Consider the following 26,863-nt stretch of genomic DNA (forward strand, 5'->3'; position numbering starts at 1 on the left):
AATGTCCCCTTCTGTCTATATTTCCAAAATAATCATCAACTTAATAACTCAATATGGGCCAAAGAAATTGAATGTTGGGAATAGATCTTTTAAATATTTTTAGTAGCATGTCATCTGTCACTAGCAAGCCAATTATTCTTAAGCTTTAAGAGAAAAAATTTGGATTGTATAAAGGAAGCTTAAAACTTTTTGTGTTCATTTTTCTATTTTAATTTCTCCCTTTAGATACCCTTTCAATGACTTAATTCTTTTATTTTGCATACTGTGTTAGCTGAGAATGGTAAAATAAGGCTTAGTTCTCACCAAATCTACAGTTTACTCTTAGACTGGGTATAATACCTATATGCACTTGTGCATTTTTAATTTTAGCTTTCTAAAATGTTTTCTTTTAACTGCATTGTTCCATTCTTGTTTGTTTAAATGAAATGAAAAATTGTAACAAGTTAGAATTTATGGAAGAATTTAGGAAAGTTAAAGAATGTTTACAAAGTGGAGAAATAATAATGTTAATCTTTGAACAGATCTTTTTTTAAGCAAAGTAGGTGTTGATTGATCTATCATTTTGGAAAACTGTTGTTTACGTCTTCTAAAAAACTGATTCATTGAAAAGGGCAGTTGTGAAAGCCAATTCAAGACATCTTAATTGCATACCTTAGATTGGAGTCTTTAGAACTTCAGAGTCATCTTGGCATTCATTTATAATTATGAACTTAGAAGAATCTTGCATGGTGCCTCTTTCACTAAATTTCCTTTTCTTAACCCTTATACTCTATACAAAGCATTCTTTTCACTCTTCGGTTATCATCAAGAGCTTTTTCTTAAACATTCATGAGTTTCATACTACAACCTACTTTTAGGAGAGAAATTTTTGCTTTCCTAAATACTTCCATGACATTGCACTTTGCTGGTATTGGTTCCACCTAACAAATGAAGGGATTGGACTAATTCATGTTCCTCCATATTCTTTAATCTATGATCATATGAATCAACTCAGTCCTCTTTCTCTTCATATATGTGAATGAACTGAGCCTATTCTGAAGCATCAGTTACATTGATAACCATCAAGTTTGAATTTCTAGATTCCAGCAGAAGAATTCTACCTACATGGTAAGTTCAGTTTTGGATAAAATATGACTTAATCCATCTCTCCCTTTTCACTTTTCTATCTTCATTAATAAACCTTTCTGCCAGTTATCCTGTGATTTATGGAAGGAAAAAAATACTAAGGATATAAAAAATAAATATACGTACCCTAAATAAATACAAGGTAAACTTAGTGGAGAATGAGTCTGAAAAAGCTTCATATGAAAGATTATTTTGAACATAATTTTTAAATCTTCAAAGGGTAGAAATGAGAGAGGGAGTAAATTTCATGTAAAGGTGTGGAGAGAGGTGTTGTGTTATATGTGAGGAATAATAAGATCACCTGGCCATAAAGAATAGGAAGGGGATCCTAGAAATTCAGGTTTAGGCTAGGTTGTCAAGGGTTTTAAAGTCTAAACAGAGGAACTACAATTTCATTCTAGACTCCTTACCAATAAGGAACCATCTGAGTTGGTTGATTAAGGGATTTTACATGGTCAAACCTGCATTCCATAAAAATGCACTTTGGTAACTGGGCACAAGCAAAGGGAAAAATTTGGAACAGGGATGCTATTGTGCAATATACAAGAGGTTATATGAGTCTGAATTTTTTTGGTAGCCATTTGAGTAGAGCGAATGGGACACAGATAAGAGAGACATCTCAAATAGATATGGGGGTTGGGATGGGTACTACCTAGATGACTCCTTAGTTTGAGAGCCAGACCTAGAGACAGGAGATCCTAGGTTCAAATCTGGCCTCAGACACTTCCTAGTTGTGTGACCCTGGGCAAGTCACTTAACCACTATCACTTACCCCTTAGATCAATATCCGGGATAAGAAAACATATCTACCCTAGATAAGGGGTATAAGGTATAAGGCCTGATTCCCATTTCCTCGCCCCACCCCCACCCCCCTTGCTGTGACCTTCTGATTGATTGATTGTTCTCATCCTTTTAATCCATCCTCTTTATCATCAGCAAAATGATGTTATTCAGAGCTGTTCAAAACCTTCTGGTGATTTCCCAATGCCAACTAAGTCTCTAATTATATCAGTAATAATCTTTAATATAACCATGAAATCTTTTTACAGGTTAATTCTACTTAACCTGTTTTGTCTATTTCACAAAATTATTCAGTTATACATCTATTGCATCTCTCCTATTTATCTATACCCTTTCCTCTACTGACACTGTCTCTCACTTAGATTCTTGCAGTTGACTTCTTATTAATCTCCTTTATTTCAGACACTACTTCTCCAATCTTTTTATATAGTTCGATATGCTTAAAGCACATCTTTGACCATGTCACTACCCTGCTTAAAAATCTTTACTAACTTCTTATTTTATCTGGGAAGAAATACAAATTCTTTGGCCTGGCATTTAAAGTCTTCCACAATCTATTGTCCTATCTGCCTCTCTGAGGTTTACATTATTTCCCTGTATGCACTCCACACTTTAGCCAAAAAGGACTTCAAAACTCTGTGCATTTGTGCAGGCTAATCTCTGTTCCTAGAATGGTACTCATTCCTTCACCTCTTTCACTTAGAATCAGTGGCTTCCTTCATGTCTTAACTCACCTTACCTCTCACTTAAATCTTTTTCTGATTTATTCTTTTTCTATCCCTTTTATTCTTCTACCCATCTCTACACAGTAGTAGGCTGTCCTATCTCAAACTAGCTTATTTGTAAGCATCTATTACTCCAGCAAAGCATAAGCTTCAGAGGCAGAGATATTTCAATTTTTATCTTTGTATCTCCAGTACCTAGCAGTGTTTCATACAGAAATTGGTACTTACCTGATTTTAGTAGAATATGAATCTTATGCTTTAACCTGGTTCCATCCCTTCATTGTTCCTCAAAGTTACCATCCATATTTCTGACTTTAAGCTCATGCTTTTCCTCTTCCTCTAATATCTCATGACTTCTTTATCACATTGTACATGGTATGGATGTGGTGAAGATAGCACTTGATTTTAATCCACCATGACTAAATCTAGTTAAGGTGTAGATAGAAAAGAGCTCCTCTTTTATATTCCTGTAGCATTTGACTTTTTTGTATTAGTTACACACTACCCTGACTTTTAGTCTTAACTTTTTAAATATTATTCTTATCTCAGTTTGATTGTAAAGCCCAAGGAGGGCAATGTCCTTATACTTGATAATAATGTTAACACTAAAAGAGATCATCTCTTCCACTGCTGTGTATTGTAAAGGTTAAAATGATGTTTGAGACTGAATGTAATAATTATTTTGGTCGCCAAGGATTTTATTTATAAAATCCTAATGAAACACCCAAGTCAGCTGGAAATTTTATGGTGATTTAATTGATAGTGGAGGAGATTAAGGAGAAGGAAGAAGGAAAGGAGTAGGTTTTCTCCCCCCTCCCCCCCCCAGACCCAGACCCAGACCCAGACACACACACACACACACACACACACACACACACACACACACACACACACACACACACACGCCCGGTTAATACTGAGCTGGGAGATTGGGAGATAAGGTTTTGGAGTATGAAGGAGGAAGGAGTCAGCTTGAACTCCAAAAAGGAAAAAGGCTAAGCCAAGATGCCCGAACCTGAAATCAGCTCCAGGGCAAACTCACCACCAAACCCAGACAAAATAACTGCCACCACTCCAAGATTTTCGGAACGCCTAGCAGCTGCCAGCCAGAGTCACCTCTCCAGGGAAAGAGGAAGAGAGAAGTGACGTGCCTTATATAGATGGTTTTACATCACTTTCCTGCATCTCATCTGTACGAATGATAGCTTAGCTTGACTTAGGACAGCCCAGGGGTCTGTCCGCTTTTTCTGTACATGTCTGTTGAAAGCCATTTCCTCAGATAATTAAATCTTGAGTTTGGTGCAGATCTTCCTAATCTTATTAAACTAAGGAGGGTGGAGAAATGCAGGGTTCCCAAGACCTGATTCTGTTAGTCCAAGTATCTCTACTGTTATTGATTAGGAAGTTTAATCAGGTCTTCTAAAGTATGGTCTGATTAAGGTGGAATAGTTTTAAAATTCATGGTATATATTTAATAAAATACACAATAAGAGAGCTCACGAATAAATACTTAATATAAATCTATTTCTTTACTCTTTTTGAGGGGGAAAATTATTTTCACTCCTAACTAGTATTCTTCTTAATATTTCATAATAAAGAGGGAGAGAAATGCTTCTAAAATTTTTATAATAGGGTAGATATAATTCTGAAATGTAGGGCTATATTAGAAATTCAAGGGGTATCATTTTCATTTCTTTTAGTGGAGAATGGATTTGTACTTTTTGTCGAGACTTGTCTAAACCAGAAGTTGAATATGATTGCGATGATCCCAGTTACAGCTCAGAAAAACGAAAATCTGAAGGACATGGGAGACTAACACCAATAGATCAAAGGGTAGGTTTCTTTAATATGATTTGCTAGCCTTTGAATCTACCTCTCACATTAGTGAAGAAATTTTTTCTGAAAAAGTTAACTGTAAAGTACGTTTTTTTCCTATAAATTAAAATTGTGTTTGGTAATGAATTTGCTTTTAAAATAAAGTTGGAAATGCTTTCCAATGAATATCACTCAGGACCTTATGGTAAAAATTAACTTAAGCAGTCTTTTGAAATTTTCCTAAAAATTAATTGGTACATTTTTTATTTCAGTTTTTTGACTATTTTTAAAAGAATAATGATAGTAATAAATTATATAGAATCATAAATACAGTGAACTCTGTGGTCACCTTTAGTTATGAGTTATGAACCTATGGGGTTATTTCCTAGAGAAGAATAATATTACTTTCCATTTCACTAATATATTAGATGAAAAGACAGCATGTGAGAAGCAAAGTTGGGTCACTTATTGTTTGTCCTAAGACATCTTTAGAGTTTATATATACAAGGTTCAAACTCTTCCAAATTATATTATCCAAATTGCAATAATCGAGGAAAGTTTTTAGTGTTACCTGTACCTGTTGTATACTCATCATTTTCTTGTCTGTCATACACAGTTTGACAGAACTTGGACCCAAAAGTCTATAACAATTATTCAGTTATTTTTCCCTACACTTGATTTTTGTAATGACATTTATTCATTTAAACTTACTGGTTCTTAGTTTCTAGGACCTTTTTGTTTTTTTAACAGGAAGATATATTACTTGGTCTTTTCCAAGTTTCAGGTACCTTTCCAAGTCTAAATATGATCCCAGAAAATAATAGACCTGCAATTACTTGCAGGCTTAAGACGTTAATATACATCTTATTTGTTTTGAAAAGCATATAACCTTTATTTTTGTTTTTCTTTTATCACATTTCAGTTTTCAAAATATTATGTTCAACAAACTACCTTTATCAACATTATTTCTTCATATTTTTCAACAGTTCTAATTGTTAAGTATTATCTAACACTTCCATTTCCTTCCTTATTCAATATTTTAGCCACCCTCACCCAGAATTGAGCACAGTGTTCTAGGAGTGGTCTGATTAGGGTGGAATATGAAAGAAACACCTCTACATTGTTATGTACACATGCTGCTTCTATTAATGTCCCCTAATATTACATTAGATTTCTTGGATACCATATCACCCATGTAATTGAGGTTGTAGTCCGCTATAAAACCCCTTGTTTTTCACTTAACTGCTTTGGAGGTGTACTTTTCCCATTCTCTTATATGTATTTTTTGTTGTCAAAGTTCAGGCAATTATGTTTCTTCATTACATATCATTTAATATGTAATATCATTAATAAATAAAATTTCTAAAATTTCCCATATCCATTCTGATTTTTTGGATCTGCTGAATGTTTACATAGACTGGTCCTCAGGTAACACAATATAGGTTTATGATAATATGGCTAATTCCAGGGGGTTGAAGTGAAATGGTAAAGGGGAACCTTTTTGTTTTTGTCTTAGGCACTTAATCCATTTTCCAACTCATCTTGGAATTTAACCCTCCTAACAATATTTTAAGAGGAATTCCTCACCACCACCACCTTCTGTTACCAGCTCTAATTCCATTACCTGTCTTTTTAACTATTGAGTTTGTTATTATAGCCATACTGATCTCCTCAAACATGCTTTTTCAACCTCATTGGAATCATTTGCTTCTGTGTTACTGGAATTTTGTTCCTAAGAAACTCTCACCCTTTAAAAGCTAGGTTAGTTTTCTATTTAAATCCTACTTAGTCCTTATAAACATTTTGATTTTTGATTTCCTAAAGTCTTAAGATGTATGTCAAATTATGCCTAGTATTCCCTACCTATTACAGATTCTAAGATGGACTTGATGAGTATATGAAGGTTTTATGATTCCCTCTCCTCCTCTCCACCCCCCCCCTCCCCCTTAAGCCTTTATCTCCATAAGGGCTAGGCAATGGCAGTTAGTGACTTACCCATGGTCACATAGCTAGGAAGTGATTGCATCCACATCTGAACCCAGGACCTCCCATCTCTACACCTACCTCTCAATCTACTGAGCCACCTCGCTGCCCCTGCTTCTAAAATTTCTTAAAACCATTTCTTCCTTACTTGGTCAGAATCATGTTTCAAATAACAGTTCTATTTATTGATTTAGCTTCATAACTAGAAAACTAAATTGCCTACAAAGCTGATAGAAGGATTCAACTAATTCTTATGTGCTTCTAGCAAATGGTCCAAAATTTTCATCACCACTAGATGGTACCATATTAGTTTTGTGATTTGTGGCAGACACTTCTCCATTACTTTAAATGGATCATAACAGACTTGTTAGTCATTTATATTTCATTGCCATTTTCCTGATCATAATTTATGTTTACAGAATTAGTAATTGAAGTACCTAGCATTTCTCTTTACTCTTTTATAAATATTGTAAGCTTTTTTTCAATCTAATATTAGTCTCTTATACTCTGTTGATTAACTCCAATTTATCCTGTATATATTTTGTTTGTATATAGCAGCTTTCATATTCTCTCCATTTAGTCTGTGAACATCTTGATCAGTTACTATTCTTTGTCTTCCTTTTATCCCCAGCACTTGGCACAGTGCCTAGCATATAGTGTGTGCTTGTTGACTGAATAAATGACTGTTACATATGCATTTGCATTTGTGAAGCCCTGTTTTATTATGATTTAATTTTTTGTTCAGAAGTGTGAAAGACTACTTTTGTTCCTTTACTGCCATGAAATGAGCTTGGCTTTTCAAGATCCCGTTCCTTCTACAGTAAGTATTAATACCATACTTAGTGTTTGTAATTAAAAGAAATGATTTGTCCATTGTAGACTGGGAGGAAACTTTCTATTTGTCAATATGTTGTTTTCTAGATTTTTGGTTTAGTATTTGCACATAACACCCATGAAGATTAAGGCTTAGGACTCATTTAATAATATTTTCAGCCTAACGAACTTAATAAATTGACTAAAAATTTCTGTTTTGTTGGTCACTTAACATAAATGAATCTGCATTCTCATTTCTTATTGTACTTTCACTTTATGAAACACTTTATAACAAGTTTAGTGTTGCCCTTTCAAGAGGGTTGGGGAACCTTTGCTGTTGTTCATTTTCCAAATAAGACACAGCTTGTTAAAAACGATAGATTCATATTAGTAGCCGCATAATCATGGCTGTAGTGTTAAACTCAAATTGAATCCTGTAGGTACGAAATGGCTTAATAAAATACTTGTAGAAAATTATGGTTTGTAGTTTTTTTCTTTTTGTTAAATAGTTTACAATTACATTTTAATCTAGTTTTTCCCGTGTGTGAGTTTGACACCTTTGGTATATGATAAGCTTTGTTCTATAAATTTACATAATACAGCTAGATTCCCATTAGTGTAAATAAAGAATACCCAAAATTTACAATATTTGAATTCACACTCCATATTTCCATTGGACTGGAAAAGTTGCTATATTTTATTTGATTATAACCTTGAACTTTGAATTATAAATTTGAATTACACATTACCATTTCAAGTAATTAATTAATTACCTAGCAAAATCTACAGAAATCAAGCTTGATTAACCAAAGGTAGTATAGAAAGAATACTAGATTTTTGGAGTAAGAAGATCTGCATTCCAATCCCAGCTTTATAACCTGTATAATCCTTACAGGTTATTTAACAAACTGTTAAGCTTATTTATAGATATTTCAGGTCTCTACAAACTCTTAAACTATGATCCTGTTATCCAGTTTGTTACCTAATAGATAAAACAAACTGAAGTTAGTTTAATATGGTAGGAAAACATTTGCCACAAATCATAGAGTTCATTGAGGTTTCCTTCATGGGGTTACATTTTTGGCATGTCTACTACAGTCATTGCATAGCTAGGTGGCACAGGGAATGGACCTGGAATAAAAAATATCTGACTTCAAATCCAGCCTTAGATACTTGTTTAGATGTAGGAATCTGGGCAAATTACTTAAGCCTGTTTGCCTCAGTTTCCTCATTTGTAAAACAGTCTCAAGAAAGAAATCACAAATCACTCCACTTTTTGCCAAGAAAACCCCAAATGGGGTCATAAAGAGTTATATACATCTGAAAAATGATTGAACAACACTTAACTCATTTCAGGGTGTTAGGAAAATCCCTTTGCCCTCAGATAAACCTTGATAAAGTTTCTAATTTGCTTGTTTGTGCTAAGGCTTAAAGTATCATTTTTTTTAACCCTTACCTTCACAATACTATGTATTGGTTCCAAAGCAGAAGAGTGGTAAGGGCTGGGCAATGGTGGTTAAGTGACTTGCCCAGGGTCACACAGCTGGGAAGTCTCTGAGGCCAGACCATCTCTAGGCCTGGCTCTCAATCCACTGAGCTACCCAGCTGCCACTGTAAGTATCACTTTTGATGGGAGATTGTGACACATTTCCAAAATTATTTACATGAATATTTGTGTGTAGCTAGTGAAGGATGGGTGGGGAAGAAAGGTACCCAAGGGTGGTGGAAGATTGGTGTGTGGTGGCTTTTGAGGTACCAACATAAACTTTCATTGCTTTATTTTTCTGAGACTTCTCCTTTTCTCCCATCTTAATTTCCTAATCAGTAAGTCTGAGACCTGCTATAATTGATTCTAAAATTCTCCCAGTTTCTTTTCTTGATTACTGTTAATTATGTATGCTATTTATAAATCACTACTTTAATGAAAGCTACAGGGAACAGTTGGCCAGTGACATCCAGAGATATTTCATCTCAGTTCTAGTATCAGACAAATCCATTATCTTTCTTGTAACAGAGTATTCCAAAGAATAATGATACATGATTTATTTTCAAAGGTGCCTGATTATTACAAAATAATTAAAAAGCCTATGGACTTATCTACCATCAAGAAGAAACTCCAAGTGGATTCCCCAGTGTACACAAAGCCTGAAGATTTTGTGGCTGATTTCCGACTGATTTTTGAAAATTGTGCTGAATTTAATGAGGTGAGATAGGGGAAATAGTTGTCATAGAGATAATTCTTAATTTAAAAAAACTAAAAAATGTTTTACATATAATCATTTTAGTATAAATCTACCAGTGTTCAGATTAATCAGGAGTAGGTTAGAAAGCAAGTTTTTACCTTGAGAAAGCGACATATGGATGACTTATAGTAAAATGCAAATCACATTTACATTTGGAAAATAATTTTGACATTATGCAAACCTAGATAATTATTTTTAAAATAACATCCTACAATTTTTTTCTGATTATAACACCATAGAATACCAATAATATTGAGATATCAGAGTTTTTTGAGGAATAGCTTAACCTTTGGTTGGGTCATTCATGATTTAGATACTTTTCTCAACGTTTTTGAGCTTTTAATTGCCTTTTATTAGTGATTACTTGGATATTTTACTACTCAACAGTATAATATTCTTGTGTTTTGAATTTATCTACTTCACTTCAAGGAGTGATTTCTAGTTCTATTATTGGAGTAGCAGAGACCAATTTTCTAATGTTTGCTTGAGCTATGTTCTTTTGGGGGTTTTTGTTTTGTTTTCAATTATATAGATGTTCAAATATATCTCCCTTGGTTTTAGATTAAAGAGATTCCTACTTGACATTTTATGAATTCTCAGAGGAACCATTCAACCCAACCCTGTTACAGTTACAATATAGTCTGACACATCATAAGTACTTGATAAGTTTTTTGAATTGGATACCTGAATCCAGTTGTAGTCCTTTAAACTTTTTTAAGCACTTTATATACTTTTAAATATAGTTTTCTGAACTTTTCTCCCTAGTTCAACTGTATGTTTCTTGGTATACAGTTACCAGAACAGTAATTGGTATTCTTTCATATATACTTCACTCAAGTCTGATTAATCTTTTGTATAAAGAAAACAGATATGGTTCTAATGAATATGTTTCCCTTTATATTGACTTTGATGATATTTTTCATTTCCTCCAATAGCCCGATTCTGAAGTAGCAAGTGCTGGTATAAAACTTGAAAGTTATTTTGAAGACCTTCTGAAAAACCTTTATCCTGAGAAAAAATTTCCAAAGCAGGAATTCAAGAATGAAACAGAGGATACCATATTTAGTGATGATTCAGATGATGACTTTGTACAGCCACGGAAAAAGCGTCTCAAAAGCATTGATGACCGCCAACTGTTTAAATAAGTGGCACAGTAGCAAGGACTGGTTTGAACTTTTTTTTTTTAAGCCTTTTTATTAGTGATTAACATAATTACAAGGAAAAGTCCATGACCACTCTGACTTTTAGGTTTGTGGATGTGTAATAGATGTTGATTTCCTTAATATCCCATTTCTCTCTCTCACACACACCCTATCCCCATTAACTAAAGGAAAAAAGCATCATTGAAGATCGAGACAGACCTTCCCCCTTCTCAGAAATTACAAAACGGCATCTGAAAGAGTAGCTGCATGACTATTCTAAAGAAGGGAGAAAGGCTTTATTTAGACTTAATGTTGAAAACTTAAATATGGTTTCAACGTGTGAATTAATCCATTTTCAGAAAATGTGATACCACTACCCATTATTCTTACCAAAGGCACGTGGCTGACTATAAGTTTATTCTACTGTACTTAACAGTATGCCACGAAGATGATATTATTAAATGTCCTAGGATAATGATTGGTGCGATTGAAGTATAGGTAGATGCTACTAAGGAAGTACCTGATGGTCTGTCATGTAATATGGAGAGTGTATTAAAGAAAAATCAGGAAAACAAATGCTTGGATCTATTTTTTGGCTTGTCTGTGAAGATGTTTTTATGTATCAGGTGTGTTTAGGCCACTAGCCATTCATTTCTGGAACTAGAGTCTTCTTTATTATTGCCTCTGACAGAGGAAGTGCAGGTGTGACTTGTTTTTTACTCTTGATAAAAGCCCTCATTCATTATCACATGGCTTTGGATTGAATTCTTTGAAATACAGTCATTTGCACTGTATGTGATATGAAGTTGCTTCACCATACACCTTTGGGCATTAATGAACTTTTAAAAAAAAGAATATGTAGTTTCTGTGGTTATCACTGTCTCGTGTTGTTTAGAATGAAACTGTGTTTTGGAGTAAAAATATTTTATGGAATTTTTGTTAGATGTTCTCTGGAGCATTTGCTGTTCCCTACCTTGGTTTTAATAGTGTCAGATCTCAATAATGTCATCTTAAACACTTCTTTGTGGTTGAACTTTGATTAGATTTCATATCCCATCAGACCTGAAAGAAACAAAAAGTTCTCCCTCCTGATTTTGTATTGGGCCAGGCTTAAGACTGCCCAGATTTTACTCCTATTTGTTCATTGTTTTCAAGGTTGAGGCAAATAATTAAAGGGAAAAAAATGTAGATTAGAAAAGAAGGAATAAAATAGCCTAGCTGTAATTTTCTAATATATCTGATGTTGTTTTTTTCTATGCTGATAGGACTTGAGTGAAATTTTCTTTTGTTGAAGTGGTATAACACCACAGCTGAACTTATTTAGAAGAATTCTTATAGCTTATGCCACCAGTCAAGGATAAAAACCTGGCACAGGCACTATAAAAACATCCTATTTGATGATATTCTGAAGCTAATTAGTTGGGTTTTAAGGTGCAGCTGAGGATGACACAAAGAGTAGATTAACCACAAGCAATAGCTTCATTTCCTGTTTCCTCTATTCAGAGATAGTTCTTGCTCCTAAAATATTAATACTCCTTTTCATGTCATTTTGTGTAGGATCTTTTAGAGGTCTTAAACCTGGATCATAGACTTAAGAAAGCAACTATTATGAGGTGTTTATCGTGGTTTTGAGTATATTTGTGGACAAATTGAGAAAAGCTATCATTTATAGTTGACTTTTTTCAGCAGTCTTAGTCTAGGAATGAAATGGCATTATTAGCACAAAAACTATTGACCCGTTTGTAAGTGTTTTGTCTGTTGGGCTACTATTCTTGTCACAACTTGTACCCTATAGACCTTCCCTACTCATCCCTTGGGTTGGAATAGAGCAACATAGCTAGACTGCTGTAAGGAGGGCAACCAAAGGGATATGAAGCTTGAGCGGGGGGAGAATGTAATTTTCCAAATAAAACTGAGCCAGAATTCCTGCAAGCATGTACATACATACCTCTTACTGTGGTATTCAGTGCCATATCATTTTTTTTTTCAGTGCAAACTGTCAGGTTACCTGCTTTACCTCTGCTATATTTAAGCATTTGAGAGAGAGAAAGAGAGAGAGAAAGAGAGAGAGAGAGAGAGAGAGAGAGAAAGCTCATGTTCCTATGGTTAAAGTGCTTTCCTCAGAATAGTAGGTAGTCTTAAGTGTTATTACTCCAATTTTACAGATGATGAAACTGAAGCTGAAAGAAGTTAATTTCTCCAAGGTTATGTGGCTAGTAAATGTTCAAACTGCAACTTAAAACTGGATCTTCTGATCCAGTCTTTCCACTATATCACACTGCCTCTGAGTATATTTCATATTAAGCCACCTAGAACATTGATTGTTTCAGTATCATTGTGTGAGATCATCTCTGCAATTTCTGTAGCATTTCTAAATGCCCTACATATCTTAATTCAATTAAGCATACAAGCACCTGCTATGTGCTTGGGACTCGGGTTACAAAGTTATAGTGATACAGTCCTTAAATTACCTCGTATTGCTTGCTACCTTATTAACAAGTTCCCCTGGTGCCTGGCTGTATCCTAGTCATAATGTTCTTGTATCCTTTTGGCAGAGGACATTAAGAGGGCCCTAGTCTTGCCACATCCCTAGGATGAAGAAAGGGCTGTAAAAAGTGTTCATTGTGACTCAGGCTTCCCTGACCTAAACTTGTGAACTCCAGCTTCTACTTCTGTCTTGGAAACCCAGCAAAGTTTCTCTTTGGATTTAGTTGCAGGAGTCAGAGATGCAAGTCTCAGAACTCAGTAGCCCTGTTTATAAACTCTATGCTACCTTATCCCTAGTATCAAAGTTCTGGAAGACAGTAAAAATAGGCTGGCCCAACCTCATGAACCCCAAGTACTACAGAGGGGCTAGGATCACGCATTCTTACTCACACATACACACACACACACACACACACACACCAACAACAACAACCCTTTCCTTATAGGGATGGGCTGTTCAACTTTGTAGCAGGGGAAGCCAGGTATACAAAGCAGTGACTTACTGATCAGACCACTTGGTCTAGTATTCACAAGCTATTTTCAGAATTTTCATAATGCAGCAGACCTTTAAATTACAGTAATTTATATTACTGGATTTAAACTACTTCAGATCAGTATTTGGTAATGAAATAATCTTTAAAAATTGGATTGCATTCTATTTATTTCTTTTCATTAATTGGGAATTAGACCATCCTTTAGATCATTTCTGAAGGGAGCAAGGGTTGCTAGTTTATAGACTTAACTAACTAAATGCCAAGAAACAAACTTAATAGGCTTCTCCCCTTGCTTTATAATGGTACCCTCTTTTAACCTAATGACTGTGTGATGGTTGTACAACAGAAGTAGTGTAACCTATGAATACTTTCAAAACAGTATGAGGTCCCCACAGTCAAAAAGCTAAGTATTAGTTATTCTGATAATGAATTTTGCATTTCAGAGTCTTGGGCTACAAGAAAGCTTGAACTTTCAAGTCAAAAATCACATGATGAAGCTAGTGGGACAGGAAAGTAAAGTAAGGGTCTTCTGTTTTCTAGGGCCTAGTCTACCAATTAATATGAATTCAGAAAAAAATAAGTTGCTGCATGTGATCAAAAGGTTATTGGTTGAAATTGAAGATTTATTCATTTCCTGTATGTGTCCTGCATTCATTATAAATGAGAGAAATAGAGTGATCTGATTGGCTGTTGGAATTACAAGCATCACCATGAGTTCAACCACCCAATTCCTACTTAAAATTTAACCCCTTTAAAATAGCCATGTAAATATTTTTTAAGCATTTTATAACATTGTGTAAATTTATATTTAATGTCTTTTTACAAACTGATTGCACCTAGCTTTCATCTTTATAACACTGGGTGTGAAATTAATAGGCCATAATTCACATACTGGTGGATCTTGTTCCTGAATAATGCTAGCCAATCAGATTACAGATTTCTTTCTTCATGGAGGAATCACTTTATTGTGAAGGACATCTGATGCAGTAGTCTTTGTTACTGTTATGTATGGAATGTTTTGTTTTTGGCAGACTGTGGTGCTTTGATTTTAATAAAATAAACTTGAATGAATGTTCATAATGTGAATATTTCAACTCAAAAGTACTTTAAAATATACTTTACTACTGCAAAATTATTTCAACATGGCATTTTAAGAGGCTCTTCTGGTCTTTGTATACATTTAAATGACAGGAATTGGATTTCTTTAATCATGAAGATTTAACTTCTTAAATTCTAAGCAGCATTTTTAGTTAAATTAAAATGTAAAAGACCACTTTACTAAATGAATGTGTAGAGTACTATAATCAAGATTTAATTGCCATATACAGGATGAGCCAAAAGTCTTAGTTTAATTTTAAGCTTTTAATACTTTCAGAAGGATAAATGCCACAAACTTGTATAATATGCCATTTGAGCGTTTGTCTAAATTTCTTTTACACTTAGTTTTCTGATTTTAGAATTAATTTTAATAAGAAATGGTACCTCTAGGCATTTTGTATGCAACCATTTCTGTATGAACAATTTTTTGGACCAGGGGATCAGTAAAATTGGTCCTCTCATTTGGTCACGTTGGTCATATGATCTATCTCTATTAGACTTACTTTTTTGTGGGTTCACACAAACTTTGTTATCTGAATGATCTTAAGACTAGGACTACAAATGTGTACTCCTTTCAGTCATTGAGCAGCAGGTAACAAAAATTTATATAAGGTCAGTAATCAACTAGAGCAATATATAGTTATGTTGAATTTTATCAGTTAATTTTTATGTTTTAATTTTAAGTAATTAACCTTTCAAATTTGTTCATGTAAATTTTGTAGCATTCATACTTTTGAATGTAAGCTTAAAATTACATGAGGACTTGGGGGCAAAACACCAAAGATATTGAGAAGCTGCCTGTTTAAAGCCTTTTATGAAATAAAAACAACTTTAAAGTATTTTATGTCATTTATAGTCACAGTACATTTGGAATTTCATTCAGAGCCTATAGACTTACTTTTATACATAAATCTTTTGTTTAACCCTTCTGAAAATCCTTGGAGCCAACTAAAAAAAAACTTTTTTAAAAAATAGGTAAATATTACAAGAATATGCCTATACATATTTTAAAAAAATTCTTAGACTGTAAGCATAGCAAAGTCCAGTGCTCATTTTTCTTCTGCCAAAAATTAAATGTAGTTTGTTTTGTGGCATAAACTTGGAGTGGGGTGGGAAAGCATGGATATATTAATAATTCAACATTCTAGAACATAAATCAGGAAAGTTTCTAATGACAGGAAACCTTTTTGTTCTTCATTTCAAGAAATCCTGAGAAGATTCTTATATTTTTAGATTTTGGTTTTCTATACCCTATGTTGGAAGCAAGACAAATTGTATTTTTTAAATATTTCTTTTACTAGTTAATAATTTTATACATTTATGTGCTATTGTGTTGTGTACATAATTTTCAGATTCCTTATCTCATGTAAGCCTCATTCACAGTCCTGTGAAATAGACACTGCAGGGTATCATCTTACAGTTTTAAAGCCTAAAGATCAGAGAAAATGTGACAAACTCCTTTTATCTAGTACATGGTAGTAGAACCCAGGCCCCTGTTTTTCAAAATTGATTGACCTTAACATCATATTGTACAGCTTTTCTCATTGAAAGCAATAATGGCTAATAAACTGGAAACTCAATTTAAAGAAATTATTTTGATTCATAAATTTAGAGTTGCAATAAACATAACTTTTTTTTAAAGTTTTTTTAAAAAACCTTATCTTTCATCTTAGAATCAAATTGTCTATTGGTTCCAATGAGGAGTTAAGTGACTTGCCCAGGACCACATAGCTAAGAAGTGTCTGTGGCCAGATTTGAACCTAGGATCTCTTTTCTAGGCCTGACTTTATCCACTGAGCCACCTATCTGTCCCTGTACATAACCTTCTAACATCTTCATTTTATAGATTAGGAAAATAAGTCTCAGAGAGCTTGAAAATTAAGTGACAGAGCATGTGATTGTATTCAGTTCTTCTGCCTCCAGAAATACTGTGTTTCCCTCATTACCGTTTAGTTTCCAGTTGGTAACCATATAAGTACGACTCCAATGGGTTTTCTAATAATTTGAATAAAATTAAACGTCAAAAGAAATCCAAACTTTAAATTCATGATGTATAATTCCCAAAGTCATGTGTATATTAATGGCCTTAAACATGAAAGTGACCTGATGTCATCTAAAATCAGCAAAGTTAAATGACTTCCTCCAGGGTCAAGATTACTCACAAAAAACATGTATATACAACCCTTCCCAGGCATAAAGTACAATCTGAAGTCCTTTTTTCTCCCCAAGACTCACTTATGCATTTATTGGGCACCTCATTCATGCAAGGCATTGAATGAAACTTGTAGAAGTCCAAAGAGGCAAGAAATATCTCTGGAGCTTTTTGGTTCCGGCACCTGCTATGGAAGAGAGGAGACTTTTTGAACTTTGTAACAAATATTTATTGAATCTTGGGAAGAAGTGTCCCAGTAAGGCAAGCTACCTCTCAAATCCATAAAAAATTGTTCCTTAATGATATAGCATTTTACTGAAGTGAATTCAAGATATAAACTGTAGGATTAAGGCAGGGTAAAACAAAACTGCCTCAAAGACATGTTTGTGAAGAATAAAATATACTTCTTTTGGTCATCTTGCATGTCTTCATTTTGCTTGCTGTAAAAAAGATAAATTTGATAAATCAGAATATAGCAATGATAATTCTTTGCTCTACTAGATGTCAAACATTGGACGTTAATTTAATCTACCACTGTGGTGTATTCTTTTTTATCACTTTGTACAAGATTAAGATCTTGATAACTAGAACACACATTATAGTGCAATGCCACCCCCAAAGTTAGCTTTTCTTAAACTGATGCAGAGGAACAAACTTTGACTTTAGCTTTTTGCTTGGCTTTCTAGGAACTACTTCAAGATTCAACTCTAATCCTAGACAGGTGGGAAAGAACCCCATTTTAACCTCATTGAGATAATGAAAAAGGTGTGACTCCATTTGGTAATTCTCAAATAATGTTTGGATTTCAAATATTAACTTAGTCTCCTCTCAGAATAAGTAATATGTTCTGGTATGTTGGAATGGTGCAAGTACTTTTGCAGGATTTACTACCAGAAAAAATTGTTATTTATTTTAAAGGAATGGACAATACTATCTCAAGAGTAATGTTGCTATATTTTCCAGGAAAGTACAGTACCTATGTGGAGAGTTTCCATAATATCAGAGTTTGAATGAACATTAAATAAGCACAGGCTAAATATCCTCAGGTCCATCCTGAGGTCCAACCAAATCCCATATGTTGTAATTTCAAGACTTTTCATCTGGTTTTCCCAATTTGGAAATTATGTTTGCGAAATGCCCTTACATGACTTCCAGAGGTGAGCACAATACTAGAGATGTACTCTTCTTCCCAGGGCAAAGTTTGGCAAAACATCTTTCCTATTCTGGAAATTCCACTATTCTAATACTTAATCTCTAATATTCCCTCCAAAGATGCAGACTGTGCACCATCATCATAGCTGTGCAATTATTTTTCATGTTCAAGTCCTCTTACAAATTGACCTCAGGATCCACACAACAGGCTAGAAACCTTTGTTGAAGACGCCAAGAAGATTGAGAATTGTCTATTGTCTATTAATTGTCTATTAATTCTCTTGCTGTATAACTTGCCTGTCTCTCTTGGTCATTTTTGGTTGGCATTATTTAAGCTTCCCCTGCATTTTTGGTGTTTGTAATATCTTCCAAACTGTTTATGCCCACTTTATAGTTCTCCCTTTCCCTCAGGGTAATACTTAGCTTTACTACTTCAGAGACAAAGTTCCATTACAGCCATAATTCATCAAGTGTTGGAAGGATGAAACTTTGCTATTTTAAAAGAAGCTTGGAGTCACTGAAAAGACCTTTTACAAAGGTACCATCTCACCAATTTCCTCTGGTTCATTTCTGCTTCCAATTTATCCATCTATGATGTCCAAGATTCATAATCATACATGGATAAGTTGTTCATCTCAGAACAAGTGTTATTTAGTAGTTTTCTTGTCACATACTATGCTACGGACTGGATCCTATTATGTAGGATAGTTTGGATGATAGGCATTCTTCACTTGCTTGATTTTTTTCCCTTTTGGACAGTTAAACTAAATTATTGAATGATTGTGGGGATTATTCAGTGAAATATCAGCAAAAAAAAAAAAGGTACATCTGTTGGATCTGAGCCTCTAAAAGGTTATTTGCTTGGTTTCTTAGGAACAACTAGGAGATTCAACCTCTAATATTTAGACTTTGCTTCTGGATCTCCCCTATTGCATCATGGAGCTCTTTGGCTAATAAGCACATCTTGTTTTAGGCTTCATTTGATATTAATCAAATGGTCATAGGATAAGTTTATGTCCTTTTAACCTTTCTCGAATGATATGAACCTATGCACAGGAGACATCTTGGATGAAAAGCTTTAAAAGGTGGCCTTTGCTCTATAAAATCAATAAGCTATGAACAGGCACTTTGAGAGTCTTATGTTCTCTTATGGTTGGTCATATGCTATTCTTAATGTAGCCTAAGATAGAGGCCTACATGCATTCTACATCACATGTTGCCCAAACCAAATTAAAATGTAACTAGGGGGCAGCTCATTGGTTCAGTAGGTAGAGAACCAGACCTGGAGACAGGAGGTCCTAAATTCAAATTTGACCTCAGATACTTTCTAGCTCTTTGACCCTGGGTAAGACACTTAACCCCAAGTGCCTAGCCCTCACACTCTTCTGCTTTGGTTTTAATAAATATTTAAGGTTAAAATATCATGAAATATAGAAAATATTACATTTAGAAACTATGTTGACATGTGACCTACTGAAATCTTTATGGATAAATGACTCCGTGAGCTTGTAGCTGATTTAAATCCCCAAACATCTTCAGATGAATTACTGGCTAGGCAACTTCTCCATCATCTTGGTCTTGGGAATTTTTTTTTTAAACTTGCTTTGTAATTTAAGTAAATTTTACAGTTCTGCTTACAATGTTCTAACCTACTAAATTCCCCCACCCCTTTGGGGCATTTCTTTGGAACATTTGCAAATGGGACAAGAGTAGAATCCATTCCTTTATCCAAATTATTATAAAAGTACTAACATTAATCAGAACCAAAGGATACATGGCTAAGAATGCTTAGAAGAATATCGTCCTCACTGAATTTTGCACTCACTGTAAAAGACTGTTCTGTGGTTCAGTCAGTTTCATGTCTTAGCATTAGCACACATCTCTATGAGGCAAATATTAATAACATCTAGTGCTATGTAGAATCTAGTAAGAATTTAAATGCTGTTCAATGATACATGGTAAAGCTACATTCAGAATTCTACCTTCAAAGTGATTCTGAAATAATCTTATCAGGCCATAACCTCCTCTTCCATCTTTCTCAATGCGTAATCCCTCCTATACCTGTTTGTCCTCATTGGAACCTCCATTCCTCAGAATCCTTTCTCATTCCAATTTCTTAGTCTACTAGCACACCTCTGCCCTGTCATCTGCTCTGAAACTCAACCCAGGATTATTCCTTCTACGTTCCTCTTCTGCTCAACTCATGTGTCACAAAATGGACCTGGAAGAAAACTTAAAAGCAAGTTGACAGGATCCTCCATGTTTATTAACTATTCTCAGTGGGACTTCCCTGCAAGCAAGACTCTTTTACTACTTTCCAATTCTCAATTTCTATGCAGAGGCTATTCCAAATCTTATCTTTTATTTCAAACCTCTCATACCAACTTCCTCCTCTACCCACTCAAAGGAGAACTATACCTCAAGACTGAGAAAATAGAAACCTTTAAAACATCTCAAAACCTTTTAATGCCATTCTTCATTTACTACTACCTCAATAGTTTTTTATTGAAGAAAGGTAATCCTTCTACAAAATCAACCTCTCATTTTGTACTTTAGACTTGACCTTTTTTAACCAATAGTTCCTTGCCATCATCTCTTTCTTAATATTTAACCTCTAGCTTCTGGTTCTTTGAATGGTACCTAAAAATATTCTAGGCTGTGCCACCCCTTCCAACTATTGTTCAGATCTCTCTAACAGTCAGACTCCTAGAAAAAGTGGTCTGTATTCATTCCTTCTAATCCCTTTTCCTCAGCCCTTCCCATTCTGGCTTCTAAACTTATCACTCAACTGAAATGTCTTCAAAAGTTCATTAAATGTCAGAGGATGGATAGATGAGGCAGAAACATCACTTTGGCTATTTCAATAGACCGCGTGTGAGATGATGGTCTGAAAGTGGTTGTTGTGTGACTAGAAAGAAGATGACAAGAGATGTGAAGGGGAAAACAACAAGGCCTGGCCACTCATTGGATATTAGGGCCATGTCAAAAGAATTGTGGATGACTGAGGTTGGAAACCTGCATGACAAAAAGATGATGGTGTCTGCAACAAAAACAGGTAATTAGAGATGAGGTGTGGGTTTTAGAGAAAAGGTGTTTTATTTTGGTTCTGTCTTTAACATTATTTTCTATTTAACCTGTATATTACCTCCCGGTATATATCTTGGATATATATAGTTCTTTACATGTTTTCAACCCAATAAGAATGGGAGCAGCAGAAAAAATTATTGTAGTGCCTAGCCCTGTAGTAAACATTTAATAAATATGTGTTCAGTGACAAGCTGACTGGGTTTAAAATGTCTCTAAGGAATGACTAATCAAACTGTGGGAAATATATTACTATACTATAAAAAAAAATGATGAATTCCGAGAAGCATAGAAAGAGCTATGAACTCATTCTGGAAAACTGTCCACACAGTAACTGCCACAATGTAGAGAAAAAACACACATACAAATCAAATGTTGCAAAAACTTTTTAGAAATTAAAAGTTATGGGGCAGCAACGTGGCTCTATGGATAAAGGGCCAGGCCTGGTCCTGTTTCAAATTTTGCCTCACTTTACAGTTATGTGACCTTGGTCAAGTCACTTAACCCCTATTTCTTGGCCCTTACTCCTATTCTGCCATAGTACTAGTACATAGCATTGATTCTAAGATGGAAAGTAAGGATTTAAAAGTTTTAAAAGTTCTAAAAGAACTATCAAAAGTATCCAATCCATCTCTTTGCAGAGGTGGAAGGTCCACAAGTGTTGAACATTGTGATTTATTCAGACTTTCTCAATGTATTGATCAGTGAGGCTGATTTTTCCTCTTTATTTTTTTTTTGTCTTTTAAAATAATGTTATATAGGATGATTCATGAAAGGATATATACTGGGGGGAAATTAGGGTGATGTGAAAAAGACAATTATAACATTTTTTAGAAAAGAAAGATGTCTGTGGGCTATCCGGCTATAAATATCCAAAAGACAAATGAGGGGCTAAAGAACAGAGATTTACTAAGTATTATGAATGAATGAAAAAAGTATTAAGCACTGTGCATGCTACTTATATAACACATTTAACAGTCTTTTCCCCAAAACTAGGGAGACTGAAAGCAAAGGAAATAAGTGATGTGGAAACCCCAAAATGGTTATGTAATGTCACCTACCTGAAGAGCCCTTCCTTTAGTCTCAATGGGAAGCGTGAATGCAGAAATGGCACACACAACGCAGACAGATGAGAAAAGACATAAGGCTCCCAGGAATGATGCGCTCATAAGAACCTGTAAATGACCAAGAAAGTATTTGAGCCAGCTGACTGCATTCTGCAGTAGCACCCCTATGGGTAGAGAGGTGCTGGGAAAGCCATATGCCTTAAACAGTACTAGAGAAGGCCAGATCATAATATCATGTTAGCAGATGAGATGGATTTGGAGTCAAAGGCAAATCTCTAGATCTCCATTTCCTCATCTATGAAATAAAGGGGGTTATACTAGATAACCTCTACTTCTTTTCCAGCACTGTATCATATGTACTCACTTCTCAAGGCAATACTGGCACAATCTGTTTAGGACATTGTGCAAGCATCACACATACCCTCCTTGATTTTACAAACTTTGGGGATGTGATTTGCCTACAATTAAAGAACTAGTAAGGGTTAAGAAAGGGACTCAGACTCAGGTACACTATGTTGCTGAATCTGTACAATGGATTGTTCTCGGTCAGGATTATTGACTGGGCAAGCACCATACTGTGCTTCCGACTGCAAATCTTTGGATGAGGAATTTCAAAATCCTTACAGGTCTGTAACAGTCAAATAAGATAAGGCAGACTGGACACGAGCCCAATGAAAATTCCAGAAAAAGTTAGGGTGATTTTTTTAATGTAAGGATTAGTTGTAAAATCAAATAAGAGCTGTAGAGGATAAATTGAGAGGGGGAAATGAGAGCTATACCCCCCAAAAAAATTATGTAAAGAGAATAGCTCGATAAAGAGAAACCCAAAAAATAGATTCTGGAGAAAATAACTCCTTAAAAATTAGAATTGGCCAAATGGCAAAAAAGGTGTTTGGTTTTTTAATGCCAAAGAAAATAACTAATTAAAAATTAAACTTGGCTAAGTGGAAACTAATGACCTCATAAGACATCAAGGAAACGTAGCCAAAAGACTGAAGAAATAGAAGAAAATGTGAAATATCTCATAAAAATAACTGGCCTGGAAAACGGATTGGAGATAATTTAGGAATCATTGACACCATAAACAAAAAAAGAGCCTAGACTTATTTTAAGAAATTATAACTGCCCGGATATCTTAAAACAAGAGAGCAAAAGAGAAGTTAAATCTACCAGTCACCTCTTAAATCCCAAAATGAATACTACCATGAATATTATAATCTAAATCCAGAACTCTCAGGTAAAGGTAAAAATATTGCAAATAGCCAGAAAGAAGTAGGTCAATTAACATGGAACCATACTATCACACTAGATTCAGTAGCTTCATTTACAATATATTATGATATTCTGGAAAGCTATAGAATTAGGATTACTACCAAAAGTAGCCTTCCTGATGAAACTGAGTATAATCCTACAGGATGGGAAATGGATATTTAATGAAATAAAAGACATTTAGTTGTCCCTGAAGAAAAGACCAGAGCTGAATAGAAAATCGGGTATTCAAGCATAAAATGTTGGACATGAGTGAAAAACTATAAGGGATTAAACAATATAAATTGCATGCCTCTGTGGGAAGATAATAAATTTAACCTTTCAGAACTTTATGGCTTTATGGCTGTCTGATTCTGGTTATGAATCTATTCTATTGGAATGATTTCAAAACAAGAAAAGTGAAAAAAAGAGGGATGTGCTGGAAGAAAGGAGAAAAAGAATGGGGAAATTATCTCACTGTTAATAGATTTTGTCTCCCAAATATCCACTTCAGGGAAATATGCCAAAAATCTAGTAGTTGGGTTACCTCCATGAAAAAGAAAGAAACATCACCAAGGAATTCCCTTAAAGCATAACCTACCATGGTGCATTCAAGGGCTTATATTTAACTACCTAATAAGATGGAAATAGGAAGGGGTAGAGGGTAGTAGGGGTCAAAGAAACTTCAAGCTGTGTTGGCATCATAAATTTAAAATTGATTAGGACCTTAGAGGTCATCTAATCTAAACCTCTCATTTTGCTAATAAATTGAAGCCCAGAGAGGTTTACGTTCATTTGTACAAGGTTATACAAATAGTGAGTGGCAGAGCTAGGATTTGAACCTCTGTGATTCACTCTAGAGCTTTCCTTTAGAGTCCCCATGCAATCTCCCACTGACCAGTAAAGAAAAAAAAAGAAATGAAGATAAACATTTCCAATAATCTGTAAAACATTAATATGAGATAATTTACAAATAGATTTCCTTGAAGATAGGATAGTTCTTGCCAACCATTAGAGTAGATAGTACTGGATCATGTTCTATGTTGATACATAGTACCCTGACCTGATGAGAATATTGTATTCTTATTTCTCTTCCCACTTCAGTCCCTGCCCAGCCAAATGCCATGGGGACATCCTAAAAGGAATTTCACCTCTAATGTTTAGGCATTTTCAACCCTGGTAAAGCAGGTTTTTAGAAAGGAGGAGGCATTCTCTCCCTTTTCCCAATCTCTGCTAGCCAGTTAATTTTTCCTGGAGGAGGTGGGAAGTGGGAGGTTCCATTAGTCCCTCAACTCATTTAGCCTAGAGCTTTGGTACCAAGGCTATCCCTTAATACCTATCCCTTAGATATTGCCACCAATACCAGGGCATTAGCCTACTACCTCTTTCAATCTGGAAAGATATCTGTCCAAATGTAAATCTAGTTGTCAGTCTTCAACTTCACGACATTCTTTCCACCCATTAATCCTAGGATATATATATATATATATATATATATATATATATATATATATATATATATATATATATATATATATATATATATATATATATATTTCCCCCACCCTAACTTTCAATCAGAAGGGACCACAATGACAAACCTAATTTGACCTGTGCCCAGAAAAGTAATCCCCTCTAATATATAATGAATAAATGACCAGCCTTTATTGAATCCTCCCAAGGCAGCCAGTTTCACTTTTGCATAGCTCTAATTGTTACAAATTTTTTCCTAACATCAAGCCTAAATTTGCAGCTTGTGCCCATAGTTTCTAATTCTTCCTCTGCAATCAAACCTAATTCTTTCACAATGCAAGACTTTAAATATCCTCTGAAGTCTAAACAACCCAAATTTCTTCAACCAAACCTTTATATGGCATAAGGATTATGAGTAATGATGATGATGAATTATGATAAAATACTATATCTTGAGAAAAGACATAGAAGAGTGTTTAGATGGGAAATTTTGAATATATTTGTATTGAATTTGTAATGTGGACATTATACTAACCCTCAATTCTCTCTAGTGACTTTTATGGGACCGGGGCTGATTAGGATGGTTTCCTCAATAAATTCTAATTCACTCCAGAGCCCTAAGTAACTCTAGTGCAGGCTGACATACAGCTGTATAACTCCTGAGTCCCCACCAATGTGCTTCCCATTTAACCCTCATTCATCATGAAATATTAAACAAAAGGATCAAGCAAGAATAATCAAAATAATGGTCTTCCTATAAACCTGGATCATATACTCCCAGGAATGTGCACGACGTTTGGGGGTAAGAGTGGGCACTATATTAAAGAAACATAGCAGTGAACCATGAGTAGGGAAACTCAAATACTTATAATTCTGGACTCCAGGCTTTGATGTCCTTGGTCTCTTTAGGAAATACTTAACATCTTCTGGATGAGTATATTCCTCTACTGGGCCTCTCCCTACTGGATAAAGCCACTTCTCTGCCACTTTTAGGCCACTCATTGTTATGCTCATTTAGCAACTAGCCACCTTAAGCCTTGGATCTTCAAAGTCTTCTAGGTATACTCCCTTAGTATGGCATTATGCCATTTCAGTGAAATGAGCCTGATGTCTGCAAAGCTATTCAGGTTGTCTCTCAAGCCAGAAAAGGCACCAATGGACAAAACAATCAAGCTGCTAAAGGGTTTCCTCTCTCTCAAGCAATAAATGGCCCTATCAGGCAAGACAGCCCTTTCTCAGTCCTTCAAAACCTGGAGAATTCTGCTTTCTCCAATGAGCTCCAGAATCGGATCTTTCCTCGCCCCAGAACAGCTCCCTTTATCAACTGCAAAACCTGCCTGTCTATAGTCAGCTGGTCTCTGCTCAAAGGATCTGCTGTCTGCTTCTTTCCGCTTCATTTTTCTGCTTCTGTTGACTTTCCAGCGATGTTGGCTTCTGTATGCAGCTTCTAACAGCGTCTGCATTCCATATCCAGCTTCTAATATCTCCCTTACTCCAAATCAGGTCCTTCTCATGTGCAGTGACTCATAACATGCACTGAAACTCCAAATGCACACTTCTGTCAAAGATTTCACAGAGGCCATTTAAAATTGTTCCATAACCCCTGCATGGTTCTTTGACTCAGTTTCTCCAGTTAAAAAGTTCCAAATCCTAAAAACCCATGTCAGCTAGCTGCTGGATACCAATGCACTGTGTCTGTCTTGAGCATTATTAATAAAGGTTCCTCTCAGGTTCTCTTTATCTGTGTCTCTCCTCAAGCCCTTTTATCAGAAGACCTGCTTTTCTCTGTGCTTCTCATATCTTTGTCTTTCCCAGAAATAAAATGTCACCATAAGAATGATTATTCTTTTAGTTGTGTTGCTAAGGAGAGATGAAGACAAGTTTTCTTATTACCTGATAAAGAAGCCTGATAATTGGATTCTGAAAATAAAAGAGTTATGACAATCAAGTGACAGTGTTTG

The 26,863-nt window shown here is 34.9% G+C and overlaps 2 protein-coding genes across 5 annotated transcripts in view; one reads left to right on the plus strand and one right to left on the minus strand.

Moving 5' to 3' along the window:
- Nucleotides 1-14,699, plus strand: part of TRIM24 (tripartite motif containing 24) — a 135,515-nt gene extending 120,816 nt beyond the window's left edge. For 3 of the 4 annotated variants that reach the window (XM_003342027.4, XM_007504389.3, XM_007504390.3), the window contains exons 16-19: nt 4,352-4,484; nt 7,195-7,269; nt 9,317-9,466; nt 10,441-14,699. In XM_003342027.4, the coding sequence (XP_003342075.1) occupies nt 4,352-4,484; nt 7,195-7,269; nt 9,317-9,466; nt 10,441-10,650 (568 nt within the window). In that variant the 3' untranslated portion in view covers nt 10,651-14,699. Of the gene's footprint in view, nt 1-1,079; nt 1,108-4,351; nt 4,485-7,194; nt 7,270-9,316; nt 9,467-10,440 lie in introns of those variants that run through there. The other variant, XR_008912315.1, reaches the window with a different exon arrangement.
- Nucleotides 14,700-17,083: 2,384 nt separating this feature from the next.
- SVOPL (SVOP like) overlaps nt 17,084-26,863 on the minus strand; it is an 89,133-nt gene continuing 79,353 nt past the window's right edge. The window contains exons 15-16 of the mRNA XM_007504391.3: nt 22,176-22,289; nt 17,084-17,318 (exon numbers count right to left, since the gene is read on the minus strand). Coding sequence (XP_007504453.1) covers nt 17,307-17,318; nt 22,176-22,289 — 126 coding nt within the window. The 3' untranslated portion in view covers nt 17,084-17,306. The remainder of the gene's footprint in view (nt 17,319-22,175; nt 22,290-26,863) is intronic.

This window comes from Monodelphis domestica, chromosome 5 (genome assembly GCF_027887165.1).
Source record: "Monodelphis domestica isolate mMonDom1 chromosome 5, mMonDom1.pri, whole genome shotgun sequence".
Lineage (NCBI taxonomy): Eukaryota > Metazoa > Chordata > Mammalia > Didelphimorphia > Didelphidae > Monodelphis > Monodelphis domestica.